Source organism: Cololabis saira, chromosome 19 (genome assembly GCF_033807715.1).
Source record: "Cololabis saira isolate AMF1-May2022 chromosome 19, fColSai1.1, whole genome shotgun sequence".
NCBI lineage: Eukaryota > Metazoa > Chordata > Actinopteri > Beloniformes > Belonidae > Cololabis > Cololabis saira.
In genome coordinates, this window is record NC_084605.1 from 16101177 (window position 1) to 16111261 (window position 10085).

At 42.9% G+C, this 10085-nt stretch overlaps 1 protein-coding gene across 1 annotated transcript; it reads right to left on the minus strand.

Annotated features, from left to right (window-relative positions):
* Positions 1-1458: 1458 nt before the first annotated feature.
* LOC133419681 (serotransferrin-like) lies at positions 1459-8512 on the minus strand. Its single transcript, XM_061709042.1, has 17 exons — positions 8479-8512; positions 8246-8394; positions 7493-7595; positions 7215-7406; positions 6973-7102; positions 6755-6810; positions 6422-6585; positions 6130-6283; positions 5895-6049; positions 5701-5797; positions 5587-5607; positions 5320-5484; positions 2872-3022; positions 2662-2729; positions 2381-2562; positions 1713-1905; positions 1459-1624 (listed from the first exon to the last, which is right to left on the minus strand). The coding sequence occupies exons 1-17, from the start codon at positions 8510-8512 to the stop codon at positions 1581-1583; spliced, it is 2058 nt and encodes a 685-aa protein (XP_061565026.1). The 3' UTR covers positions 1459-1580.
* Positions 8513-10085: the final 1573 nt, after the last annotated feature.

Consider the following 10085-nt stretch of genomic DNA (forward strand, 5'->3'; position numbering starts at 1 on the left):
CTGCGCACCATAAGTTTTTTACAGTCACCAGTTATCCAGGGCAGGGAGTACCCCCTTTTCCTATGGCCTCCCGTCCGCGTAAAAGGTGTTGTGATAGTTTTTAGTAAAGAATGAAAACGATCACAGCATATATCACTAGAGAGAATTTCACCCCAGTTCTGAGCATTCAAGGCCTCAGATAAATTTTGTTCTTGGTTTTTAGGTATAAAGCAGTGATTAGAGGAAGCCTTAGAGTTAAAAAGAGCGTTATTAAACCGCTTTTTAGTGAGTTTTCTAGTGAAGAAGATAGCGTTGTGGTCCGATAAACCAGTCAGAAAGTTATAAGATTTTATGACTCTTTCCGGTTTGTTAGAAAACACTAAATCTATTATGGTTTCAGAGTTATGTTATTCTAGTTGGAGTATTAATTGTGTAAGATTATGGTGATCAGTAATCTGCTTAAGGTTTTTCCTAATCTTTTTATCGTTCAATTCACATTAAAGTCTCCCATAAGGATTACCTCTTTGTTAAAATCAGTGATTGAGGGTTTTAAGTTGATCATAAAATTATTATTTCATTAGGCCATAACATTTGTTTACAGGCGATTGTGTTTTTGACATAAAAAAAGGACACCACCTTGAGGTCTATCTTTTCGAAATACATTATAGCCAGGTAACGTGATTGCAGCCTCTGAAGATGAAGAGTTGAGCCATGTTTCAGATAGTCCCAAATAATCAATATTAGAATTAACGAGAAGATGTTCCAGCTGGTCCCTTTTAGGCACCATACTACGAACATTCAAGTGACCTCCTAAAAGTCCTTTATTTCTATACTGAGGATCCCAGATTTTAGCTTGGTTTAAAGTACGGAAAAGTTTCATGGACCTAAGTTTTTTTTCATAACAGGGTTTCTAGGTTTAGTTCTAACAAGACTTGGGTTTTTCTGTGGAGACTTACAGGTTCGCAGTGTGTTGTTACCATTGTCCCACTGTTGGGCCGGTGGCTGAGGGTGCGGTCCCGCTGGGGCTGCCGATGGGTTGGTACTGTTCGGACCACTACACACCGTGTATAATGTGTCAAGTACATACACTTCTAAAGTTTTGGTACCATCAACCGTTTCATTCCCTACAATATAAGAAAAAGTTTGAAATCTGAGCAAGATCATTTCAGTAAGCACAGAAATAACCCTCCGAACCCTGAAGTCCCCAGATGGAGACTTTGGTAAGAGAATGGAACAATTAAAATGGGCTAAGGGTTAAAGGATATGCAAAAGGAGACATTGCTACATTTAACACTGAGCCACATCTTTAAGAGCCTTTGTCCCTGTATTCACTCAGTTAAGATACAAGTGTTATCAGCAATTTAAAAGTAAATACTTCATGATTTTGGAAAATTACAGTTGACAAAAAAGAGCATTGAAAGTGCTTTATTTGCAAAAAGTTGTGAACAAAATGCAGATGAACGTAGTCAGGAATGGCAACTTGACTGGATTTGAAAGCTGTAGTTTGTTACACTATAGTTGGAGTTTAGACTGGATGAACTTTGGGTTCATCATTTGAAATAATTAGATCCAACTGAAGCAAGGCACCATCCAAGTCACCTCTAGATTCTCTGACAGGAGTGGAAAGTGCAAGATTTCTCCAGATCTGGAAGGAGGAGAGAAGACAAAAGATTTTTTTTTTTTTTTTTATAAAATGCGGTCATAACATTTCTGTTAAAGTAAGAAGCACAGACCTGAAACACTTTCACTGCAGTGTCTGAGTGAGCTCATGGCAGTCATGTACTCTTCTCCCAAAAAGGTCCCGTAAGTTTTTCCTGCTGGAACCTCCTGGAGACACTTGGTGGAGTCCTTGAAGAGGAGGTTCTTTCCATTCTCTGACTGGAACATCCTGAATGAGGAGTCACTGCCACCGGTACCAAACAGGGTCTGGACAGAGAAAACGTCACTAATTGTGTTATTTTGTAGACATGCACTATATCACTCTTTGGTCTGAATTTTGATGCCTTAGTTAGTGGAACAGTTTTGATTGGCATTTTCTGTAAGTAAGGATCAAGTATGAAAAGTATTGCCAAGTAGGGATCATTAGTCTACAGACAGAAATACCAAAGCCATCATGGTTTAGATACGTCCTATAAGAGTCAAAGTTGAAGCCAAACAGAACTGACAATATGATCTAAAGCATATCCAAACCACCCAACCAGGTTACCCAGCTGTTCCACACAGATCCATACTGATTAATTTGCCTGGTGTAGTTCACTGGACCTGAATAAAAATCTTCCAGATGCAATTAAATACAATTTGTGAGTATTACCAAGTGGTAGAATTTGATGCATCCCTTAATCTTGATCCCAACAAAAAGGAAAATATGATGTCCCTTTCAAAGTTCACGCTTTTTACCGACCTGCTGGACCTGGAGGGTTGCGACGACCCGAGCGCGGGTCTCTGGGCGAGTCACCACGGCGTGAGCAGGCACTTTAGCCAAGTGACAAGAGGTGAAGTGGGTGATGGGCACCGGGCCCTGACCAGGGCAGATCAGCTCGAAGTCAGAAGATCTCAGACTCTGAGCCCAGTCAGGACCACTACCTTTGAGGAGACCATGTGCAACATATCCATTTAGGAGAATATTGCAGCTTCATAGGAAATGTCACAGTAAAAGGAACATAAAATTATAAAGCCTTGTACCATCACTGTTTTCCTGAACGGTTGTGTGTTTAATGAAGGCAACGTCACCAGCATCCTCAGCCAGGCATCTGAAAAGAGATCGAGTTAAACGGAGCTTTATTCAGGAATGTCTGGGATTAAATTAAAATATTGACAAAATGTTATTCGTGTTGTATAGCTGACTTTGTACATAAACATGGACTCAAGCCGTTGGTAGTAGCTGCTTCTTACCTAAAGGCACCAGCATAGCCGTAGTAAAGCTCTTCAGCGCTGGGTTTGCACTTGGCCTCGTTGCCCACGGCTCCACCACTGCCTTTACACGCTCTGCAGAGGGGGGAGTCAGCAGCAGCTCCAGGGGCACAGCCGCTACTGAAGAACTTAGCTGGGGAGGAGACAGTCAAAGACGAGTCAGTGCCACTCCTGGGTTTCACACCCAATCATGTATTTAAATGATTGCATGGAAGACTGCATAGATAGTAGACTCAGCTGTAATTAAGAGGGCTTTTACAGACACATCCACAGACGGTTTAAGAGTCACCATTTTCATAGTCCAAACTAAAATAGCCAATCACAGTGAATACTTTGAATCCTGGGATATAAATGTTTTGCAGGCAATGAGTAATTCACTTTCAGCTTTTCTGCAGTTGGCTCGTTTCCTCTGCCTAATAAACCCTTCACTTGCTTTGACACCTCTTGGACCAGCTCAGTTGGACGACCCAGTAACAGTTTCAAGATGAAACCAGAAAATATTCAATGGCCATGGTTACATGATGTTTAATTTGGAATTAATTATTCCGAATTAAACTATTTTCCTTCGAGTTTACATGGAAATAGTAATTCCAAATTGAGTTTTACATGGAAAACACGTTTGATCGGCTTTATCCAATTCCGCTTAAGTTCTGGGGGTTGGGAAGGGTTCTGATTGGATAGGGGGGGCGGACCGGAACTTACGTCTACAGGAAGAAAACTTACTCGACTAGCAACAACATGGAGGACCACATTATTAGCATCCTTTTTGGATTCGTTTTGATTTTATTTTTGAAGCAGCAGCACGACAACATCATGTCAATTTTCTTTCGTGTGCTGAGGAGGAGGGAGATAGAAGACCGTGTTTTGGCAAATAGTAGAAACCGGTCAGTTCAACGATTGCGCTACCTCAGTCCACTGCCGTATCCAGCTCACAATGCCAGACAGCAGTGGATGAAAGTGTGCAGCAAGGACTGGTGGAACCGAATCGTCTGAATCCAAGCTATTTATGAAATAAATCGTCTCTGCTCTTGACCACCGTTTACTGCGTGCTGCCATCTTGAAACTTTGTTTCGAAAACAAGCCAGGCACAGAATATAAGCAGCAACACGACATCATGTCAATGATTTTCTTTCGTGGGCTGAGGAGAAGGGAGATAGAAGACCGCGTGGAACAAGCAAACAAGCCCAGCGCGGAATATAAGCGTCATGGCGACAGACGGGCAAGGGAACGTGCAGCGCAGAAAGAACGGAATTAATTAAAAGCGGAATGAGTGTATTAGGGGTGTAACGATACACTAATCTCACGATACGGTACACGATAACGATACAATATTATAGCAGTATTTTTTTAACAACCTTGAATGAGGAACATATGACTGGAAAAAATTGTCTTCTATTTGAAAGACACAAAATAATGCTGTGTGTTTGCCCTATTGTTACAGTTTGTAATGCTTTATAACTGTTTAAGTTTTAAAGAGAAAGCCAGGCCAACCATTTTCCACAAACTGAACTAAAAGTAAATGTCAGGTTTTCATTATGCATCTTCAGTTTCATACAAGTACAAATATTTTGCCACAAACTGAATAGTTCCTCTCATGTATGATTTGACTTTTTTCTTTCTAATTTCACAACTAAAATTAAATAAATACATACAATTTTAGATCATCAAAATGATTGATTCATGCTCACCTTATAAGTGTAAGATGAGATTTATTTTTGTTAAGGTCATTTTGGTAATTCAGGGTTCATTATTTTAATAAATATATTCTGATGTAAATCAGGGACTATAATTACACTAGTCAGTTTATCTGTAGTGCTTAGTATGTTTTAGATTGGGCAGAGTGATACAGCACTAGGTGCTGTGTTGATGCTCTAAAATCCTACGCTGTTGAGGGACATTAAAGTACACTGGAGCTCAGCAGAAGTTGCCCGCGTGTTTATCCTACTCACGACCCGAAAAAGGTTTAATTTAATAAGGTAAGGCTTAACTCTACACCAACCTTATATTAGTAAAAGTTCAGAGCTCAAAACGGGACTAGTTTCTTCTGAGCGGAGTAAGATTTTGGTCCGCGGGTCGAGGTGCGGTCGGATGCGCGTTACTAGTCAACACAATAGATTAATATTAATAATCCAATATCGCGATACACTTTGTCACCTCCACGACACGCATCGTGACGTTTTTGTATCGCGAAATTTCGTGGCACGATATATTGTTACACCCCTAGAGTGTATACATGATTGTGGAATTATTCTATTAAAATTGGAATAAACCAGCCATTTACTTCGGAATGGCCATTTTCATTCGGAATTAGGTGTTTACATGGTCATTTTAAGTCGGATATAATTTTAATTCTGAATTAAGCTTCCCATGTAAATGCACTGATTGACTAAGACTTTGCTTTTTCCAAGTGAAGCTGAATTGATCACTTACTGAAGTTACAGTCACGAGTTTCGTTGTAGATGAGACCCATGGGGACGTTCCAGCCAGCAGTCCTACCGACCCCCGTGTGGCAAGACTTCTTCCCCCTCAGGTTGGCCCAGGTCACCCCCGAGCCCTTCTTCACCACAGCGACAGCGTAGTAAGAGGACGAGCCATCTAAGAGCACAGAAAGTGAATGCTTCAAATTACATTTACAAGTAATTTTTACCACGTTTCCTGAATTATGTTGGATTTAACCATGAAAAAGAGAGAAAGTACCTGCTGAAGATGTGGATTTAACTGTGGAGAAAGAGGGGGAGGACACAAACATTACTAAAGAAGAATGGAGGAACAAATGTACAATAATGGTCTTAATAAAATAAAACACCATACCTGACTCTAACTGCTCCACCATGGCAGGAACCAGACCACACTTCCCAGCAGTGTACACCTGTCCTCCATCCACCGACACAGCATCAGCCTCTTCACGCTGCACGGCATTTCAGACGGGAGATTATCAGGAACGAGACTGCTACTCAACAGTAAAAATCATCCTAAAATCAGCATGTATTGTCATAAATATTTACCATAATCTTTTGGAGGCACCGCTCTACAGTGGAGGCATTCCTGCACTCAATGGATGCAGTGTTGGACACGCTGCTGATGCTCCACACGGCACACTTTTGAGTCTCAGCATGGCCCACAGCACACCATCTAATAGTTGAGTTTCTTGGGGCCCGCTCTGAAGGAGCAATTAAGATATATGGGGACAGTCTTTCCTCTGGCTTTAAGTGTATGTAGAGAGAGAGCTCTTCCTTTTACCTTTCGTAATGGACCGGATTATACTCATGTATTCAGCCCCCAGATACAGGAAGGAGTCTGTGTGCGGAGGCACCTGCACCAGCCTCTGGGTTGCATCCTTGAACATCAGATCCTTGGCAGGGGAATAGGCTTCGGAGGAGAAGAGGTCAAAGTTCTGAAGAGAAATCACAAGTCATTATGAAAGAACCGAGCACAGGGTGAGACTCCTGTCCTTTCATCATCCCGGAGTCCCTACAACGCTGTCCTCTTCTTATCAGTTAGTCAATACTCTGTTAGAAACGGTTTTATTTACCTGGACGTCGCTAAGACTCTTCCAGATTAAGCTGGCCAGCTGTTGGTCCTTGCGGCTGATGACAGCATGAGCCGGCACTTTAGCTAGGTGGCAGGTTTTATAGCCATCAACAGGCGCTCTGGTGCCGTCCTTGCACAGGAGCTCGTAGTGGGGCTTCTGGGCATCTGGAAGAGTGAAAAAAAGGCATTATGGTCAAGGCAGCACTGACTCTTACCTTTGATTTACAGTGCAATTTAGCTGCAAATTTAGAAATTAAACAAAGTTCTATGCATTAAACACATTTTAGGATTCATTGCTGGATGAAGAGCAAGATTGAACTGATCTGAAACTGACCAGGTACAGTGAGATGCTTCACAAAAGCCACATCCCCAGCATTTTCTGCCAGACACCTGTTGAGCAGAACAACCAGAACTGATATTAAGGGCCATGTTTCTCACATCAGAACCTCCAGTCAGGTAAAACTGTTGCAGGATTACAGATGTAAGATTAGATGTCTTGACCAGAGCCTACTACAGATCAAGAAAGGTGATGAACTTGAGTCTGGTACTGACTGGAAGGCTCCGGAGTAGTCGTAGTAAGGCTCTGCGTGGGACCTGGAGCAGTCTCCTTTGCACAGCTGGCACAGCTTGGACCCTCTGGCTGCACCCGGGACACAGCTGGCCTGGAAGAAGCTGCTCACCGCTGCAAAACAAAGGGATGCCCCCAGGGAAGGGTTTTAGCTAGACTGGGCTTGTTTGTCGTTGATCCTGCTTCACAACCTCAGATCATTTCAAAAAGATAAAATAAAACTCACCCTCCTCCACAGGTTTATCGTCAATGCCAGCCCACTCAATTATGTCCATGGCCACCAGAGTGCCAACGGGAATGTTCCAGCCTGCAGATTTCCCCAAACCAGTGTGGCAGGATTTCTTCCCCCTGAGGTCTCGGATGCCAAATCCACCTCCCTTTTTCACCACAGCAACAGCATAGTAGCAGGTCTCTGAAGCTGTGCAAGGGGAGGGAAAAAAAAAAAAAAACATGTTCCTGTGCATACAGATTTCATTTATCAAGACAGATGAAGAGTAAACATACAGGAGCCATAGTCTTCAGCAATGATGGGCTGCAGGTCATAGTTGCTTAGTCCAGCAGTGTAAATGTCCCCGCCGTCCACAGTGATGGCATCTGCTTCATCAGCCTGAAAAATACACACCATCTCTATCCTGCAGTACTGTCTCCAATTAATGAATGAAAGAGTGTGTATGTGTACAGTTAAGTATCTTGTTGAATGTGGTGGCATCATAACCAAGTTGAATGGATTTACATCAGGGGTTTTCAAGTCCGGTCCTCCCTGTCCTGCATGTTTTAGATGTTTCCCTTCATCATCACACCTGATTCTAATTAATGGTCCTAATTAGCTTGTCATCAAGGCCTGCACCATTCTGTTGATGACACAGCCACTTGTATCACGGCGTGCTGAAGCAGGGAAACATCTAAAACATGCAGGGCAGGGAGGCCCGAGGACCGGAATTGAAAACCCCTGATTTAGATGAAGAGGTCGACAGTATTCGAGTGATACAATACTAGTTTTGTTAGCAGTTACAGCTACTCAACAATTTTAGTTGAGTATCATAATTTTAAATCAGAATACCTACTTTTAATAGTCTTGCATGATTTTAGCTTTAGGCTAAAATGGTACATTTTTACTCAAAAAAAAATAAATGGGAGCCTCTGAGATGCATCATAAGGACAACGTTTGGAAAAGCAAAATAAAGCAATGATTACATTTTTCTCATATGGCTGTTACAATACATTCTTCAGCGCTGTCACTAATGGTAATCTCCTCACCTTGATGGCAACGATGCACTCCAGGGTGTTATATTTTGTAACACAGGTGAAGGTGGGAGCTGCAGCTGCAAGATCCAAACATTTCCGATATTCTTCCTCCGACTTCACGCACCATCTCACCTGCTCAGGTGGGGGGGCGTGCACGGCGGCTGCGCGAAGGCAAACGTGCACAGATCATTTACACGGCTCGCCGGTTATTTAAATAACGTGTACAGGATTGTAAACGTTTTTACCGAGACACCCGAGCAGCAGGAGCAGAGACGTCATGTTCCACGGGAGGGACACCTGCAAACAGAGCGGAGTGTCGCAGGACGGCCCGGGTTTTTATAGCAAACATGAGCAGGGGCGGAGTTACAGTTGGGCGGTTAATTTGTCTTAAATCTCAATCCAAGGGTCTTAATTTTTGAATCTTAATTTTAGAGGGGATTTATCCAGTCATCATTAAAACGTTTTGAAAAGGAAAAGTTTATTTAATCGTTCTGAGGAGAAATAAATCTGTCTAACAGTTTAATGCGCTTACTTGACAACGCCTCAGTCAGGGTTGCCAGATTGAGCGGGTTTCCGCCCAATTGGGCTTCATTTGACTTTGGGCTGAAACATATAGGACTGGGCAGGTTGATAAAATTTGAGCTGCTTTTCCTGGTTTTTACAAAATATTTAAAAGGAACCCCGGTTATTAAGACTTGTAGGCCCTAATAAGCCACAATTGTTCTTTTATACTAAAATATGTTGTTAGAAACACATAAAATAATGTAATTGCTTTATGTTTATTACATATTTTGACCTGCGGGAGGCGCCATGTTTTACCTGCGCAATGCATTCTGGGGGCGATGACGTAGTTCGGTTGCTCTGGGAAGAAAAGCCACGTTTGTTTAACTGCGACAGGTATCTAAAACATAGATGAGCAGCACCCTCCCAGTCGTGGAGGCTGACGAGGGCAGCCCATAAGACGTCTCGGTTGAGGCAAATTGGCTCAAAGTTCTCATGTGCTGTGATGCACGGGAGATCTGCAAAAATGATCAAAGTCGTGCGCATCTTATCAGTGCATTAAACTGTATATAACGCAGTGGCGCCGCCAGCCGGAATCCTGTACGCACTGTGCGTAACCTTTTTTTGAAGAATTTATTTTTGGTACGTGCTGGGTCCACCGTTTGATGTAACCATGACAGACCAGAGGCTGAGTGGACTTGCCCGGGAGTTTGACGAAACGGGAGGCGCAGACTTCGCTTCAAATAGGCAAGAACATCTTTGTTTACAGGGGCGGCAGTAGCTCAGGTGGTAGAGCGGGTCGTCCAATGATCCGAAGGTCGGCGGTTCGAATCCCGCTCTGTCCCAGTTTGCTGTCGTAGTGTCCTTGGACACCTTACCCACCTTGCCTCGTGTGAATGTGTATGAATGTGTATGAATGTTGGTGGTGGTCGGAGGGGCCGTTAGGCGCGATATGGCAGCCACGCTTCCGTCAGTCTGCCCCAGGGCAGCTGTGGCCACAAATGTAGCTTACCACCACCGGAGAATGTGTATGGATGAATAATGATTTCTGTAAAGCGCTCTGGGTGCCTAGAAGGGCGCTATATAAATCCAAGTCATTATTATTATTTAATTTAATGACGCCACATCTGGCTGGGGTTTTTATTGTAGCATCGGCTATCTGCAAGTTGAGACATGTGGTCGGTTAGCCTATCTGAGTTTTATGGTGCTTTTATGGTGTTTTAATAGTTCATGCTTTATGGTACTGTACTTTTTCTTTTTTTTTTTACTTTTTTGTAGGTGCATTGTATCTGTGTGGAGGTGCGCATAATAATATCACCATATCTGTAGTGCGCCGTGCGCACGTTATCCA

Bases quoted from the DNA above. Each gene is read 5' to 3' on its own strand.
- LOC133419681 (XM_061709042.1), bottom strand. From the start codon at position 8,512: ATGACGTCTCTGCTCCTGCTGCTCGGGTGTCTCG. The intron at 6,050-6,129 runs GTAAAAGGAAGA...TTGCTCCTTCAG, and splicing joins AATCCGGTCCATTACGAAAG to AGCGGGCCCCAAGAAACTCA. The intron at 3,023-5,319 runs GTAAGTGATCAA...TCTCCTCCCCAG, and splicing joins AACTCGTGACTGTAACTTCA to CTAAGTTCTTCAGTAGCGGC.